General features: G+C 39.1%; 1 protein-coding gene across 1 annotated transcript in view; it reads left to right on the forward strand.

The window, feature by feature from the left end:
• The window catches only part of WWC2 (WW and C2 domain containing 2), a gene marked incomplete at its 5' end in the record, with an annotated part of 99,578 nt that extends 81,274 nt beyond the window's left edge, over positions 1 to 18,304 (forward strand). The window contains 7 exons of the mRNA XM_082050552.1: positions 513 to 628; positions 1,636 to 1,828; positions 3,765 to 3,929; positions 6,446 to 6,538; positions 7,569 to 7,811; positions 12,991 to 13,118; positions 15,659 to 18,304. Of these exons, the coding sequence (XP_081906678.1) occupies positions 513 to 628; positions 1,636 to 1,828; positions 3,765 to 3,929; positions 6,446 to 6,538; positions 7,569 to 7,811; positions 12,991 to 13,118; positions 15,659 to 15,725 (1,005 nt within the window). The 3' untranslated portion in view covers positions 15,726 to 18,304. The remainder of the gene's footprint in view (positions 1 to 512; positions 629 to 1,635; positions 1,829 to 3,764; positions 3,930 to 6,445; positions 6,539 to 7,568; positions 7,812 to 12,990; positions 13,119 to 15,658) is intronic.
• Between the last annotated feature and the right edge of the window lie 393 nt (positions 18,305 to 18,697).

Consider the following 18,697-nt stretch of genomic DNA (forward strand, 5'->3'; position numbering starts at 1 on the left):
TGATTTTAATATGCACACATTAAAAATTGCTATTTATTAATTATTTGAATTTGCATCCTTAAAGCCGTTGCACTAAAAATGCTGTTTATGCGAAGCACATACTAATTCTTCTGGTTAAATAAGTTTTTTCTGCTTTAATACCTCCTTGAGAACTATGTTAAAAAATGTAACTTTTAAGAACAACCTTTTTTTACAGAGGCATATTACAAGTATGAGAGGGAGAGACGAGACATTAAAGGATGACAGGAGTGTATTTGATTGCATCATCATTTTACAAACAATCTATTTTTGATTTAGATTTACTCTGTGTGTGTATATATATATATATATAAAAAATCTGTTAATGTGCTAAACACTGACAATTCAAATGCCTTATAGTTGTGATCTGAGTCACATTTTTGGTGGCATCAGGAAGAAGCAGGATAATGCAGCTCTTGTAAGATTTGTCTTTTTTTTTACCGATGTTATGTATCACTGAATTTTGGTTTCATCCTCTCTTTCCTTGTGAGCAGGATGCTGTGTCAGCTCTGCTGGAAAGGACATCGGCTGAGCTGGAAGCAGTAGAACAAGAGCTGGCTGAAGATGAGGAGGAGGAGGAACAGGACCGAAGGGGCTCTGAGGAAGACTGGTAAAGCCACTGTTCCTTCCTCACTGCTCATGCCTGAATGACTCCACTCGTTCCTCCTATTCTTAGACAAATGAAAGGGTTGTACTTTTGGAGGGTATCATAGAATGCTTTGGGCTGGGAGGGACCTTTAAAGATCATCTAGTCCAACTCCCCTGCCATGCCATGGGCAGGGACACCTTCCCCTAGACCAGGTTGCTCAAAGCCCCGTCCGACTTGGCCTTGAACGCTGCCAGAGATGGGGCATCCACAGCTTCTCTGTGCAGCCTGTTCCAGTGCCTCACCACCACTGGAACTGGTGTTAAATCTTGTTCTCTTGTATAGTCAACGCATTCACCTTCTTTTAGGTTTACGGTGTCTTGGCTGCTCTGTTAACTCCTGCTCCTGGTGCTCCTCCATTCCATGTACATCTTCCTGTGAAACCACCTGGGGAGCCAAAGCACTGGAGGTGTACTAGAATGTCTCATATCAACTATTAGTTGCATTAACTATAATAAGCAACTAATAGGATTTGAAAGGAGAGAGCCGCTGTCTGACAAAGCGTGTGTGTGTGCTTCCACTGATGCTCTTGTTTTTGAGGCAGTTCCCAAGAAACAGGTTTCTTGCTGTATTGCAATGTTGAGTCCTGTTCCTGTGCAATTTCTTAGCTGCAGTGTAGAAATAAATACATGCTGTATGGTGAGCGAAGGGGAGACTTACTCATTTGTTTTATTAATTTATTGCAACCAAAGTCCTTTGACGTTTTATCAATATAAAGCTATTTAATGTAGTGCACGGTTGTCATCATGATCTCAAAGGTAAACTATAGTAGAGCTTGCTGGGTTTTATTGGAGCATACAGTGAAATGTGCCTTCATGTGAACTTAATGGAAGTGTTTGGGTGATACTCTTGTTTTCCCTGTCACAAAAATCTGTCTGTTATAGCTGGGTAAAGGCCTAGGCCTTCTGATACCTTTCTCTGGTGGGCTTTTTCAGTTTGAGAATAAGCCTGGGATACTTCTGTTCATGCAGGTTAGAAATGCTCGCAGAAGCCCCTGATGAAATTGTGGATGAAGAGGAAGATGACATTAAGCTGGTAGTAGAAGACAACTGTACTGATGACATGAGGTTACTCACTGATGCACCAGAAACAAATGAAGACAAGGACAGGGAGAAGAGTGATGAGGCCCTTCAAAGCCACCAAGCTTCTTTAATACTAACACTGGTGAGTATCTTAAAATACACATTCCTGCACTATCTCACTGTGTCTGAAGATGTATTTCTGAGCAGTTAATGTAGAAGTCTGCTGCACCTGAGCATTTACTGTTTGATGTGGCCTTTGCTGTAACACTTTGCTGTACTTTTAACGGAAACGGTGTGGTCACTTCTGAACTATGAAGAAGGCATTTAGCAGACATGCTGGGCAGAACTTCGAAGTCAAAGATAATTATCTAAACATGTCTATCTTCCCTTTTTTTGTTGCATAGGGAGAGTATTTAAAATACAAGTGCAGTTCAGTAACTTCCATTTGTGCACATTTTAAATATTTTTGCACATCTGGTTCATCATTTTTTTTATTTTTTAATCTGATAAACAGGGGGGAAGACAGAACAATAGTCAAGATCTTTAAACCAGTGAGGGGATTTCCTTATTTCTTCCTTTTATTTTAGGATGTGAAATACAAAAACTGGCTTAGCAGAGAAGAAGAAGAAAGATTAATGAACAGAAATTTCCAAAACGTGTAATAAACTATCCATGTGTAATTGAACTACACACATGCTGCACATAACAAATCCTAATTCCATGTTCTTGTTAACTGTTTGCTTTAAATTACATTGCACCTGTCTGAAAGCACTTTTAGTAAATTTTTAGTAAATGTATCCCTGATGTGGTAGCACATGTTCTTGAAATAAAATTTTTAGAACACCTTTCTGCATCTTAATGAAAAATCTGTAAAACAGCAAAGGTAAAAAGGCAAAGAATCACATCTTTTTCCTTCAATTTTGTGACGATACAACAGTCTTGACACTTCAGTGGACTTGCTGGAAACTGTAATTAACTTCCAATTAACGTGGCAAGATGCCAAATGAGCTAAGGCCATGGTATTAAAAGGACTGACAGTCTGCTGGGTAGCAAGCAAATATAGATCAAAGCCCTAACGCAGCAAGAGGAGGCATCAAGGGCAACATCTGAAGGTTGGGCACGCACACAAGTGTTTTGCTAAGCCCAAGCTGGACAGACCTGGACAGTGAGTGAAAGACACAGCAGAACTCATTGTAAAGCCAGCCACAGTATAGACCTTTGTGTGCCAGATCCTCCCCAGGTTGCAGTTGTGTGATTTAGGTCATTGTATTTATCACCTGCACGTTGAAAACCATGAACCTCTTTAAATTACCCAAGGTGAAGAAAATGCCCCAGTGCACATGGTTAACAACAAATCTGCCAGCTGCTGCGGTGCTTGTTCTAGCCGAGCTGTCAGGATGATTGCTGCATGTAAGCACGGGCTGTGCCACCTACGGGGAGGCTGGCACCTGAGGCTCCCTGTGGCTCGTGTGGGCAGCTGTAGGAGGCAGCAGGCCCTTCTGAGGGACAGCAGCTAGCAGAGACTTTGCCCTGGGTTGATAAGGCTGGTGCAGCTCTGCAGATTGCCCTAAAGCAGCCCCACTGCCAGGGTTTGGGGGACATATGACAGTATGTCAGGATGAACGTGGGCAATGTAACTTTCCCAGCTGCCCCTTTAGTGTGCATGGGCACCATCTCTACCATGGCAGAAACTTGCTGTTCTGCAAATGCAGAACAAAATAAATATAAATGTGCAGTAGTAATAATAACATCTGCAAATGGCAAAGCAAAACACTTGTTGCACCATGGTTGCATCAAACCATTTGCAGGGCAGCAAAGGCCTTTCTGCAAAAGCCTTGGTTTATACTGGATACAAAGGTCACCTTTAACGACTCCTCACGCACTGTGAAGTGTTTTGGAATTTTGTGTTTCTTTACTTAGTATAGCTTCTCTGTATGTGCAAGATACTTTTTGCCCCTGATATTTTTCCATCCACTGCAAAGTAACAAGAATGCTTGTAAATTCCAAAGGCACAAAATCTACGTGGTGGCATGTGTCTGGATATAGTGAGTTCTTATAAACTAAATTCCTTTTCATAGGTTGATAAAGAGACTAACACTGAGGAATCTGTTAATGAGAACGCAACAGTCCGACCCAAGGACAGAGCCAGCTGGAGCTCAAGACAGCGTCCTTTTGTCAGGAACAGCATGATAGTGCGCTCACAAACCTTCTCTCCAGGCGAGCGGAACCAATACATCTGTAGGGTAAGAGGAAAAACACTTGGAATGAAGAGCTATTAACTAAAGAGTCATTTAACTTCTTGGGAATGATGCATTAATGACAGTGAGTCATGTACCAATTTTCCCTGCAAGAGGCAGAGCCTGTGCTTTCTCTAGGTTCTTTCTTTCCCTACCTGACCTGATGTGTAGTAGAACTGACTTTCAGCAGAGTTGCATACTCTTGCAAAACACCTCAACTAGGGCAAAATTACATCCCACTGGAGAGAAGTAACACAGATTCCTGTGCTGGCTGTCTGCAAAGTGTTTTGCTACATGTCAGCAACTACAGCTCTCATAAAGCAAAACAATTTGTTAAAATGTAGAATAGAGTTCACTGTAAACTGCCATTGCATTATCATATTTTAATAATGTAACCATTTAAGGGTAAGAGTGCAGAAAGAGCTCAGTCATCAATTCTAAATCTCACTTTGTATCGCCACTGGTTTTAAAGCCCAAATCCTGCTGTAATTATATCTTTGAAAGGTGTGCGAACGCTGCCTAGGGGCTGAGTTTTAAATATGGCTTTGGTAACAAAGCTCTCCAGTCTCTCTACATCTATGGTAGCATGGAAAAAAAAGAATTAAATTATCAGCCCTGTTGCTGCTAAGCTAACTGTGAAAATCATGTGTTTAAAGATTCAAGCATGGAATATCAGCTCTATGGATTTTAATTACAGACACCCAAGAAAAGGCAGTTTATTTTTGATCTTTAGTTTTTATGGGTTATTCACACAAGTATGACTTTTTAAAAAAAAATACTTATGCTTTGATTCTTCTCCGGTTCAGTTAGTGGTAGTTGCCTTAATTATTTGGGAATATTGAAGTTCATCGCTTCTCTGTGATTATCATTGGCTTAAAAAAGATACATATCTATAGTCAGTATCTATGTACTTAGATAACTGTTCCATATACCCTCCAGAGTGAAACACAGCAGATTGTTTTATAACAGTCTTTACATAATTTGGATAGATTACTGGCTGAATTCAGAACCTAGCCTTCATCTTCATTCCTCTACACTGGAAATTAGTTGTATTGGCAAAAAATGTAGCCTTAGTTTACTGCCTGTGGAGGTCTTCAACAGGAAGTAACACTAGTTGCTCTGATAGTTTAGTTACTAATAGTATAAACTCCTGAGGTTTTTGCATCTGGAAAACTATTGGCCTTCTGTAGCTTTGAACATTGCTATGTACCCACTGCCAGAAGCCAGAATCTAAACCAGCATCCCTTGAATAAACCATTCTCTTTCTCACTGTGCACAGTATTACCTGGAAGCAAAGCAGCCTAGGAAAAATGCATGTTTGCACAGATGTATCTTTTGCAGGTTCAGAAATACTTGTAGTCTGCTGTCAGGGCTCGAGACTGGGCACTGCAGCTGCACTGGAGTCCACCAGGAGGGCTGAACAACCCAGGTCTCCCCAGGCCTGGTCCCCAGCTTGCACCACAGGGATATCCAGCCTCGCTTGCTTTGTGGTGCTGTGCCAGAGGAAAGCATCTGCTGCATGCGCTCTGGCTGACTACCAGCTGCTCTCTTCAGAAGAGATGGCCTGGCTTTAACAAAGCACCTACTCTCATATGATGTTACAGCAAACACAAAGATTTTTGAGGCGTAAGGACAGACCCGAAGTCTGTTTGTGCTTTTGAAAATATCCCTTGATAAGTGGTTAAAGAACAGTGGTGATGATAGCCACCTGTGCATGCCCAGGGCTGAGCGCCCAGTAGTGGCTCCACAGGGAAAAGACAGATTTGTCTCTCAAGAGGTGCATCCATATTGCAAGAGGTTGTATTTCTCACCCTCAGTTCCTAGTCAGTCCTGCGTAAGCATGCTTTGGGGCTCTGGCTTTGGTTATTGGAGTGTCAGCAGGATGATTCTTTTCATCTGTCCTTTTCTGAGAGGTGAAATAGATGTCCTGCAGATAGATGCTTCTGCTTTCTCTGAAGGTTAAAACCACATGTGCTGACGTATCTAGCAATGAGTCCACACTGATGTATGTGGAACTAATGCCAGAATTAAGAAGCAGCTATTGCTGAGCTGTGGTGCGTATTTTTGAGAAGCAGAAAGTGTTTCTGAAAGAAGCTGTAGGCACACATATACTTGTTACAAAAAATAATAATAATACAAAAATACCATTTGGACAGGTGCACGTCTACAGTAATTTACCTTCCCTATAGTACATTTGTTAAAAACCTATCCCAGGTAAATGAAATCAATAGTTTATAATCTGCAGTCATATTAAAGCCAGGCAGTGACTTGGCAGTACTTAATAACCATACTTATCTTCCTTACATTCCTAAAGAGTCTGTTGACTATTCAGTCAGTGAGATCAATGTCTGTCTTGCTTTAGCAATGGAATTTGAGAGTTGACACGTTCTAGTTGAAAAAAAAAGTTATACTAACAGTGACCTACATGTGTATCAATACTGATGTTTTGTGACTCATATTATCAATACAGATGTATTTGTACATGAAGATGCTCTATATCTCTGTTGTATATGTTTTGACAGTTGAATCGAAGTGACAGCGACAGCTCCACACTAGCCAAAAAGTCTCTCTTTGTGAGGAATGCCACAGAACGGCGGAGCCTACGAGTTAAACGGGTATGTGCTATGTTACCTGGACACTGTTTAAAACAAACTGTGGGGAGAGTAGGAGTAGCAAACAACTTAAATCATATGCTTTTTTACAAGTGTTTCAGCAAAAGCGATGCAAGTGCCACATGTAGTTTCAGGTTGAAATCTCAGTGCCATGGTCTCAGTCCTGCATCTTCCTCCACCAACAAAGCTTAAGTTGTTCTAGTTAGAGCTGAAGCCACTAGCAGGACACTGCTGTCCAGCAGAGGTAAAGAACCCAAATACTACAGAGTGACCCAAGGTGGCTTATGCTGCACAAAAGTCAATAGCAGCAACATATCTCTTGAGCAAATTTTGGTGGAGATTTTAAGGATTCTGATGTCCTTTTAAAGGTGGGTTTACTCTTCTCCAGGAGTGTTTTAGCAAATTAGCTGAAGGACAAGAGACTAAGACTCTATTTCTCTTGCATGGAGTTAATTCTTACATAAGTTGAGAGAGCTGTTGTAACTAAAAAACACTTCTGCAGAAGAGTTTTTACCAGAGTTGTCATATTTGGCATAAAAAAGAAATACTGAATAGTCTGGAATGGCTTCTCCTGCCTAACTTATTCATGTGAAAAATTGCTGTGAAAGGACAGTAAATAAAATGTGAAATACACTAAAGAAATGCATGTTTACAGAGTTCATAACATTATGTGTTTGCTTAGGCCTTGAAAAAGCAAATGCTGATAAAAATAAATAATGTAGTTGAAACCTATGGGGAAATCTCTGTAGTTTTAGTCTTCTGGCCTTGTGTCGTCCTGGGGATCAGAATGGGTTTTTTGTTTTTAACTTGTAAATATTGTACACCTGGTTGGAGAAAGTTGTGCATTTACTTTTAGCTAGTGACTGAAGGAAAATTCCAGAATAGATGAATATTTGGACTTGGATCTCATCATAGCAGCTTTCTGCTAAAGAAAAACAAAAAATATTTGAGCTTTTCTGCATGTTTTATGTGAAATCCTACACGAGCCTCTCTGGATATTAATTTTTATTGTTCTGTCTCCCGAACAATTCAGCCTGTTTGCCAGCCAATCATGCGAAGAGCTACACAAGAGTGCCCCATACGCACTTCTCTTGACTTGGAGTTGGACCTCCAGGCATCACGCACAAGACAGAATCGCCTGAATGATGAGCTTCAGGCCTTGCGGGATCTTAAACAAAAGCTTGAGGAAATGAAAGGTAGAGGAGAGACAGACCTTCCCCTGTGTGTGCTAGAGGATGAACAATTCCAGAAACTCTTGAAACAAGCTGAAAAACAGGTATGAGCAGCATACAGATATTGTGAGAATGTGTATGCATATGCCCCTGCCTTTCCCATAAATTCATCATAAAAATCAGTCAAAGGTTTTTACAGAAGCTCACATTTTGACTAATTATACATCTGAATTACATAGTGTAAACAATATTTCATTATTAGTTAATACTACAACATTGAAACCTAGAGTTTGAGGTAGTGCCTTTCTAGTATCCTCTAAATACTTTGGTAATTGAGAGCAGAAACTATTTGGAGTAACAGTTGTGGTTGATGTAGTAAAATAGTATAGACACCTACTTAATTTAAAATTCTCGCATCCCAGACATACTTCTACAAACACACATGTGCTTTTTGTCCTTCAGCATCAGTTGATTTGCAGTCTGCACAGAACTTGTAGCCAAAAGATCTTTGTAACGGGTAAAGAGAGGCAGTGACAATTACATACAGTGATGGTGGCATGTGGGAAAGGCTGTACTGCCACTGTGGCCTATTTCCTTATGCAGGACGTTCAAGTTTTGACAAAGGAAAGCTGAATTCTGTTCTCTGTGTTACGATCTCTCAAATAATACAAGTATAGGCACTGTCTCTAAAGTGCCATAAGGTAAGACGGGATGTCCTGTGGATACAAGACAAGAAACAGGATAGAAGGAGTGAGAGCCAACAGCGACAAGTTGGAACATGGAAAATTCTGACAAGATACATCAAAAAGTTGGATGTTGTGGGATTTTTGTTTTGTTTCGGGGAAGTTTTTTGTTTTTATAAATTGCGAGGGTGATCATACACTGGAATAAGGGCCTAGAGAGGTTGTCAGAGGAGGAACAAACCCAACCAAACAACAACAACAACAAGCCAACCTCCATAGCTGGAGATATTCAGAACCTAACTGGACAAGACCCTGAGTACCCAGCTCTAGCTTCACCTGCTCTGAGCAGGAGGTTGAAGCAGATGTCCTCTGGAGACCCCTTCCCAGTGTCAGTCAATGTACACCAGTTTTCAATGAGAGCAGGTTGCTACTGACATCCAGGAGTGATTTGTACTCTTCAGCTATTTGTGGTTGATAGAGATTAGTTATTCAGAGTAATAAACATGGTAAGCAGTTTTAACAAGATGCAGAGGACCTCCTAAGATGGGACCCATAGTTGTTGATTTATTTTTTTAAAGCTAAATCTCAGTACATAGATTTGTATAGAGCAGTGAAGAGATGATCCTAATCTTTACATGTACAGAGCTGAGCTCTGAGTTAGATGTTAGGAATGAGATACTCCAGATATTAAAAAAAAAAAAAAATCAGCAAAAACTTCACAGCAATCAGCAGGTGTCAAAAAGCAAGTAAGGCAGGAATTACTAAGAAACTGGAACAAAACAAATAATTGCTTTATGATATAAATACATCTTACATATGTAACTTAAACATTGTGCAGCTCTGGATCCCCTTTCAAAGTGGATAACAAAACTACAGACAGTGGAGAGCAATGGTCAAAGGAGGAAACATATTAGGTGTGGCTAAGTAGCTACAACTGAAGTCTAGAAAACCGTGAGTGGGGTGAAGGAGAGCAATTAATCGTCTTTTTATAAAACAGGAAGTAGGGAATTGAAGATGTGGCAGGTTAAACGCAAGTAAACAAAGCACAACACTTAGAAACTGTAAAAATCTTTTCCACAGAACACTGAGTGCTGCAAGTTTGCATAGGTTCAAAAAAAGAAATTGATAAATTAATGGAAGAAAAATCCATGACAGGTCATTAACCATAACGATACCACATACTTCGAGAAGTCCTTGACCATCTGACAGCTTAGGAAACAAAGCTTTTTCCCCTTATGTTCTCCCAGCTCTGCATTTATGTCCTGTTATGAACTGTGTGTCTTCTACTGTCTCTCTTGCCTTGGCATTTTCTATAGCTAGCACTATACCTTGGCTGTAGCTAGTGGAGTTCTAAAATGGCTATAAAATACAGGCAGAGTTTAGGCTGAGTGTTGACAAGCGTTCTGAAAAACCCTTGGGTAAAATGGGATAAGACAGCACATCTGAACATCACACAGTGTAACTGTGTGGGCATTTTACCATGTGAATTCACTCTATGAATTTGATCTTTATAAGTTTTAACCAGTAATAATAGAAGCTTATATAAAAGAAGCATAGCCAAATTTATTTAGAAGTTCATAGTTATATCTAATGCTGGATGCAGGATAGAAATTATAATTTTGAATTGTTTATTTAATTTTAAACTACTCCCCCTCCAAAGCTATTCCCACTAGAACAGAGTATGCCTCTGCAACATTTAATATTATAAATCCTTTGGATTTGTGCTTTCTTATTTCAGCTGACTCTTTCAAGGCAACAGATAGGTTGGTCAAATTTTGTATCTTTGGTGTCAGTGATCAACACCATGACACAGGCTGTGATGAGGAATAAGGGTAAAACATACATTCTTAAAATATATGCAGGCTGCAGCACAGCATTTAAGTCCTTCTTTCCAAACTAAAAGTCACAACAACGATCACGGCCATTCCACCTCTTTGAAGAGCACTTACAAAGTTTCTAGAAATATTTTTACCCTTAAACTCTCATTGCAGCCTTTCCCTGCAGAGCAAAACAACCCTGAAAACGCTGTACTCTGCTGTCCGTGTTTCTTCTTGTTTAGCAAAACACAGCAGCCTAGACAACATTGTCATAGATTATTTTTTAGATCCTGCAGGCATTATAATGGCTCAGACTAATGCAGCAGCTGGAAGTGCCAGAGAAATTGAGAGTCTCAAGTAAGAAATGAAACCACAGATGTGGGGGATGTTGAAAATCAGTGGCTGCTTGCTAGCATGCAGTTACTCTGCTTGAAGCCAAATACACAGACTCTGTACCTTCCCTCCCTTCCTACTACACCTTCTTAAGTACAGCAAGTACATAAAGCCCACTAATACCTGCAGATCAGAAAACAGAAGGATTTTCTCTTGTTTAGTTGCATTTTTGTGAGATATCGTGCAGTATTTTAGATTTTGAGTCTTAAGTCATCGTACAAGTTTTCAGGCACCTAGTATCCTCTGAAGTACTTCTTCTTTGTGTATGTCCAAAAGCGATTCCTGTGAGTATCTGTAAAGATCATCTTTATTTCTTTTCAGTACATCTTCTGTGTAAGTAATGTGTAATTAAGTCATTAATAACACAAATATGTCCTTGTGCCAGTGTTTTGGTTTTTTTGCACAGTTAACAGTTTTTCTTTAGATTCGCTTCATTCTTCTATACAAAAGCCACTGGACAAGACAGGAATTTGCATTTCAGCTTTAATTTTGATAGTGCTGCTTCTTCGTTATCTCATGCTTGAGCAAAGTGCAGATACAGACACTGCTATCTGGCTCTTACTTTTGGCACCTATTGAATGTATGCCCAATGTGTGTGTGCTTTTCTGTATTTTATATGATGGAGGGTTCACTATCTTTATAATTAACTCAAGAAACATGATGTAAATATAAACCTATTCATGTACATACCTTCTCATGTGCATACTCTTGGAGACATTGGGCTGAAATCTAAGTTCCTCTGAGAGCATCCTGAAAATATACAAGGATTAAAACATGAAAAAGGACTATAAGGTAATGGAGAGTATTAAAACAAAGAAGTCATCTTTGCTCTTATCTTGAAATGCAGTAGACACAAGAATCTTCTGTATAGCTAGGGAAACAATAAAATTAGAAAATTTTGAAATATGGTATATTTAGTGCTTTGATGATAAATATCAACTAGGGGAGCTGATAAAACATATGGCTAGTGACATATGTAAAATTATTACGCTACCAGTTGTAGGTTGCAAATTTATGTTCAGTAGCTAATAAGGAAAATGATATTTATAGGTTAATTTTAGAGTCGTAACTATTTTGGAGTTGGGGACTGAAGAAGTTAACAGCAGTACAAGCTGACTGGATTTTGAGTGCGTTTTTGAAAGGGTGGCGTCCTTTCATGTAAAACACTTTCAACTGGAGTGCGTTTCAACAGACAGAGGGTACCACTACCCTACTGTGAACAGATTTCTATAAATACCCAGTATGAAACTGAGAGTATGGACTAACTTTTATGAATTAGTTGCTTTTGTTGGTTGGGAGTCTACTGGATTGAATTCAGAACTGGAGATGTGAACTCCTAAGTTTCAAACTAACTTCCAAGATTGCTGTTTCTGGCTTGGGGGTGTATCTTAATCTGCAGTAACAGAACAGCATTTTCAAATCTGAGTGCCTGAAGTTATGCATCAAAAATTAACCTCTAAAGAACTTCAAAAATTAATAGAAGCAGTTCATGTTCTTAAACAAATTTTGATGGCTGGCAAAATTAAAATACAACTCTTAATAGTAGTCTGTTGCCAAAACGGTGGATGGTAGAGCTGTGACTATCCTGTTGATACGGCAGTGCTTGGTAAAGACATATGTAATAGAGCCAGCAATGGTGAGGTACAGAACTACCGTAATGTACTGCTGTGCGTGTAGTTGCTCAACAATGTTCACATCAAGAAAGATCCTTGATCTCTTGTTACCACTGGTGTTCTGCTCACTTGCCTTGGCTTTTACAAATGAAAGAATTGAGTCTCTTGTGCAAAACAGGTGTTGTGTCATGAATAAAAGCACGAGAGTTCATTAATATTAACTTTGCTAAAAAGGTCAGCAAAATTGGCAAGTGTATTTTGAAAGCATGCCTTCTCTACTTTTTTTTTTTGTCTGTCATTTTAGAGTAGGTATAGGCAACTTTCGTGGGAGCTTTCATAGGAAATAAAAGTATTTTACACGAGAAGAGAATCACTGTATCCCAGTTCTAAAAAGATACTTGGCTAGACAACATTTGTTCATACAGATTTAGGTATTGTCTGTCTGCAGCCCTAAGAAATATTCCATCAAAATTTGCAACACCTAGTAGCCACCTGTGATGGCATGGGATTTGCTCTATTTATTTTTTTAGGAAAAGCTCCATTATCTTATTTTGTGCCTGTAGCACAGGCTGGTGCTGTTAGTCTTTTATATTGCTGACTCTTTCTAAAGAGATTTTCATAGAATTATTTAGGTTGGAAGAGTCTTTTAGGATCACCGAGTCCAACCATAAACCTAACACTGCCAAGTGTTTTGTGTGACACAGAAGAATTTGTCATTTCTTTGAAATGAGTAGTTGGTCATTGTTAGCAAAATGTGGTGGTTTTCCCCATTTACAGGCTGAGCAGTCAAAAGAAGAACAGAAACAAGGTTTAAGTGCTGAGAAACTTATGAGGAAAGCTTCTAAGGATGTATGTCGGCTACGGGAGCAGAGCCAGAAAGTGCCGCTGCAGGTGCAGTCATTCAGGTATGGCCTGTTTTGCTTTTCATGCTCTTTTTATTTTAGTGAAGTAACACAAATTATTTCCAAATATAATCAGACATGCTCTGCAATATTAGTCAAAAATCCACATGCCTTTGAGTTGCAGGACACATCATGCATTTCTAACATAGCTCAAAGTTGGAGTTTGAAAGGGCCAGGCCTCGCTCACTTGCTCACATGGCAGAAGCGGCCAGATGTCAGCTGAGGTGGGGAGGAAGCAAAGTGAAAAGTTTCAGACCCCCATGTGGTGTCTGCTGTGGGCAAGCACACGTGTGTGACCACTGCCATGGCTCAGCAGATTGACAGTAGACTTTAAGTAATGGGATCTTTTCCAGTGGCAGCAGGTACTTGAAGCAAATCACCCCTCAAGAAGTACAACAGTATCCAGCTCATCAGGAAACTGATTAACCCACTACTTGTGCCTTGCTCAAGGCTTATTATTCAAGAGAAATCTTGAATCCCTCCTTCTTTTGGTTGCAGGAGCAACCACCAATTACCTGAGGCAAATGAACTGTTCTTGCTTAGTCTAAGTGAGAATGGACACTTTCTATCTCAAACTTAATTCTAACTGGTCTAAATTCCTAAAAGGCTGGACAATAAGTGGCAGGCTAGCAGCCCAAAGGCTACACTTCTATATAAAAATGAATATAAACCTGTTGATTAAAAAAAAGTTTGCTTTTCCATACAGAAGCAGTACTGCAAGCTTATTTAGTCTAGTTTGTCACTAACACATTTTTAAAGTTTGATTTCTGAATTCCTGTATAGGAAATTTAAGTCAGCTGCTAATATGTGTCAGGATTTTTTCCCTTTTTCAAGTGAGCAGTTGGAGAAGTCCATAAGCAAATAGGGAGACACACATTGCAAACCACAACTGTAAGTGATGCAGAGTCAAAGCAACAGAGAAAGGAAAGGGGTTCCTCAGCAAAGAAGCATTGCAGCTGAGCTCTTTTTCTTCAGTATCACATTCAGAGCATCTTCAAAGAGTTTTTACTTTCTCTGCAGGTCTTGAGAAAGAGTTTTGGTCAGTGCTGGTCATTTAACAGTCATCACAGAGTGCTGCACAACATTGCAGGAATATGTAATAGTTCTCAAGGTATCATTCCCCTGCAAAAAGGGTATTGTGAGACTCCATTCTCCTTTATCTTCTAATCACCACACAAATAGCCAAGGAATACAGTTTACATAGTTGATTTTGCTCTGAGCTACTGTTTTTGATGGGAACTCACGCTTCGCCAGTGGAAAACATGGTTTAGCCTACTGGACAAATAGTTACCTTCTAAGGCTGAATTGCACTCACCCTGCTAGTTAGATTTGTTACATTACTGTGGCCTTGTGGTGCCTTGACCCTCACTGGACACCAGGTGCCTACCAAGCTGCTCTGTCACTCCCCTCCTCAGCAGGATGAGGAAGGGGAGAAAGTAGGATGGAAAAAAACCTCGTGGGTAAGATGAAGGCAGTTTAATAAAACAAAAGCTGTGTGCGGACGCAGTGGAAAACAACACATTTATTCTCTAGTTCCCATCAGCAGGTGATGCCCAGCCTGTTCCTGGGAAGTAGGGCTTCAGTGTGCGTGGCTGTTGCTCCAGAAGACAAATGTCGTAATAACGAATGTCCCCCCTCCTCCTCCTCCTTTCTCTTAGCTCGTATTGCTGCGCAGATGTCATACAGTATGGAATGTCCCTTTGGTCACCTTGGGTCAGCTGTCCTGGCTGTGCCTGCTCTCAGGACCTTGCCCAGCCCCAGCCTCCTCGTGAGGGGGAACGTGGAGCCAGCCCTGAGCCGTCACCAAACGCTGGTGTGTTATCAACACCTGCCCAGCACAGCACTGTGAGGGCTGCTGTGGGGAAAACTAACTCTGGCTCAGCCAGACCCAGTGCCAGCCTCCAAGACTAATCGCACTAAGGCATTTTTGAAGCTCTCAAGAAGAACAACTGTTCTGAGCTTTAGTTTTTAAGCCCCCAATACTTATCTGCTTCCTAGGCTGCTGGCAGACAAGTTTACACAAACTCGTTATGCTTCAGTAATCCCTCAGTTCATAGGCAATGGAAATGGTAACAGCACAGCGGCAGCAACTAGAGAGTAGCTGACAATTCTGCTTCTCTGAGTCTTGTCCAGACTCAATTATGATTTTTTTTTTTCCTCACTTTTCCCAAGTCAGGATAAAATGTTTTATTTTGCCTTTTCATCCTCCTACTGAAATATCATCATAGGAAATTTAGTGACTAGATCAATATTACAGTCTCATCATTGGAGGTATTAATGAAATATTGATTTTTTTATTTTTTTTTAATCTTCCAAAATTGGAACTGCTTTTTACATAAATCTGCGTAAGAAGGGAATTATGTCAGAATGCTCTGGTAATCACATTTGTTGTAAATAAACTGACTGTGGATTTTCTTCACTGTATGTTTTCCAAACCTGTCTTTTAAAGATCTATGCTGTAACATCAGCAACTCTACAGCAGATGACATTGGAGTCATGCCATAAATAGTAAAATAATAACTTGTTTTCTTTTCTAATTTCAGGGAGAAGATAGCATACTTCACAAGAGCAAAGATCAGTATACCAGCCCTCCCAGCAGATGATGTGTAATTGATTGTGATGATGCTTTTCATTGAAGTGTTTTTCCACTTGCTCATCTCTTTTCAGATGAACTTCGTAGTTCCAGTGACCTGCTTTTGAAGATCTTCTATTTTATGCTCACTATTGATGTGTTTCTTTGTAAAATATGATGAATTGAATTGTTGTATGCTTAAAAAATGGCAAAAATACCAACCACCGGAAAACCAAAGTAGACTAATTTTGGTATACTGATGCTGATTTTGTACAGTTTGTATGTATTGCATGTGTGTTTTTATTTTGTAAAGATGGAACAAAGGCAGTACCAAGCATGTATACTGTTGAACTGCACTGTGTTGAGAAATATTACGTTCAACAGAAGATTATCTTTATTTTCCTGTCAGCAGACTGTGAAGATGGCTGTTTTGCCATGCAATATTTTTGTACAAGAGTGTGACTTTTATAGTTTAAAGTTAACCACAAGTGAAAGCTCCTTTCCAAAATATCAAGGCTGCCTCACAACAGCTGCTAATCAAGATTCAGCACTCACACTGGAATTTTGTTTCTGAAAACAAATTTTTCTGGTTTTGTATTCTAATGCTTTGTAGGAAGCTACGGAGTTCAGAGTTTACTTTTGTGAATGGACAGTACTTTAACCTGTTCTTGTACCTGTAGGAGAGTGGGCCAGGTGAGGCAGGCAAGTAACGCTAAAAACTTGTGAGACTACCAAAAAGGGGCAGCTGCTTTCTGAACTGAAGGGTGAATCAGATTCATAGCACCAACATTGAAATTGGAATAGTTATAACCACTGTACACTTAAAAATGAGAGATTCTCTATGTTAATCTTTTGTCCTAGTGGCTGTCTTATTGCCAGCTAGGAATACATAAAAGTGTTTGTTAGGTTTACAAATATGAAGGTGTTTTCATTGAAGTATTTGTACCAGAAGAAAAATCTGTCACATAGTAACTCAGATATCAGAAGCCTTGCTGGAAAGGTAAACCCTTTCTGAGAAAGAAAAGTTCCTGACTAGAACTCTTCACATATTTTGGTACAATAAAGTAACATTTTTTTCAAAATACACGGTTGACCGTGTGTGCAGCTGAGGGTGCACGGGTTTAATAAATAGATGTGAATGGCATGTTTCAGATTTCTCTTACGTGCTAAGGAGAAGCATCAACTTGGATATATTTTGTTAGAAGTCCAGAACATCAGGTGTAGGTGTTGAAGCGGCCCTGTCTTGCTGAAGCAGTTGGGCTCTTCTGTGGGTACCGTGTAAGTAGGTGGACATTGCAGATAACAGGATTATTTTATTTTCCACTTAATATGTTGCACTCAGATGTATTTAATTAATTGGCGGAAGTTTTCTTCCCCGAGCAACAAGCCATGTATATATGAACTTCATCTTTCAAAAAGGCTATAATTACTTGGTGAGAAAATGGAAGCAAATATAACCACAATATGGTAGCAGCTGTCTCAAATTCAAAGTGACAATTCTGTGAGGAGAGGTCTGTGTAACACCCAAGGGTTTTCTTATGCACAAATATATCAGTTCACTTAAGTGTATAGACAAACATGCTACTTTTGGCAAGATGACTGATTGAACATCCTTTGTGAATGCCCCATTTGTTTTTCATTTCTGAGGTCTGAGATAACATTCATGTTTGAAAGGTCAATTTAAAAAAAAATCTGCAATTATTTATGTAGAGGTGAAATGAAGGTTGACAGTTTCAACTTCTCAATTTGATTATGTAAGTTGTTTGTAGAATGATGTTTAGAGGTGTACTTTATGATTTTTCTTTTATTTATTTACAGTCTTATTTATGTTCTGTTTAATATAGTTCAGTTCTGGCCATAAAAATATTTGACATGGAGGATGCTATTGTGAAAAATATTTAGAGCTAAACAAATTCTTGCCAGGTTAGCTATATTTCAAAAAAAGTATTGCAGTCTGATTTGTAAGGATAAAGTGAGGTTGAAATTTCAGTATTGCTGGCTTTAGCTTGCAAAACTCATTTCAAAATGAGACTTAAGCATATTCATGTTCCTTGTTTTCCAAATTGGTCAAGTTGAACATATTTACAGGCAGCTTTTAACAATTTGGGGGTTGGTGTTTTGGGGTTTTTCTTACTAATTCAGATTACTCACACTTGAAACACTCAATAGAATAAGCTAAAATAATACATACAAATAAACCCCCATCAGTTTAAAATTATAAATATTTCTCTTGAATTGGAATTTACTCTGCACAGCAGGGGAAAATGAATGTAATTAGTTCTAGTTCCAGGTACCAATGTCACTGCAGTTGCATATATCAAAGTCTAAATACTACTGGTACAAGCATATTTAGCCAATGAGCAAAGTTCAGCAGAAATTGTAATAGAATACAAATCAAATAATTTTAAGGTTTTGTTTTTTTTTACTATTGCTATGTTTATTCTATATTAAATATCAAATGCTCAGGACTGAACTAAATATTTAATCAGGTTATATTCTGAATGTGTTTCTGTTCTAATTTTGTCTGTAAAAGTATGCAACTACATCACATAGATTAACTTGTCTCTGCACTTTCCATGTGTTTCAGTGATTGCAAAATACATTTTTTAACAAAGCTCTTTTCCAGGCCAGTGTTTCATGTAATTGTTTTATTGCTGTTTTATGTCTTTATACGCTCTGCAGAAACAGATGGCTGCTACAGCTTTGTCAATGTAAAATCATTGCAATTTATAGAAAGTTCACATCAATCACTGGCAAGTCTTAGGATAAGTTATATAGAAGCTGATTCATATACTTGAAGTTAGTTCTTTACATTCATTAAGTAAAAACTCTAATAGCAATGAACACGGTCAACTCTCCACTGGACAAAGTCTCCTTATTACTTGGAGACAGTGGCTTGCCAGAGAGAGAGATTGTGCAGGGATACATTCCATCTATCTCTCTCCCCTTGTATTACATGACATTATGTCTGGGAACATTTAGTTTACACTGGTGTAAATGATACAGGTCC

Source organism: Streptopelia decaocto (assembly GCF_964273445.1).
Source record: "Streptopelia decaocto genome assembly, chromosome: 4".
NCBI classification, from domain to species: domain Eukaryota; kingdom Metazoa; phylum Chordata; class Aves; order Columbiformes; family Columbidae; genus Streptopelia; species Streptopelia decaocto.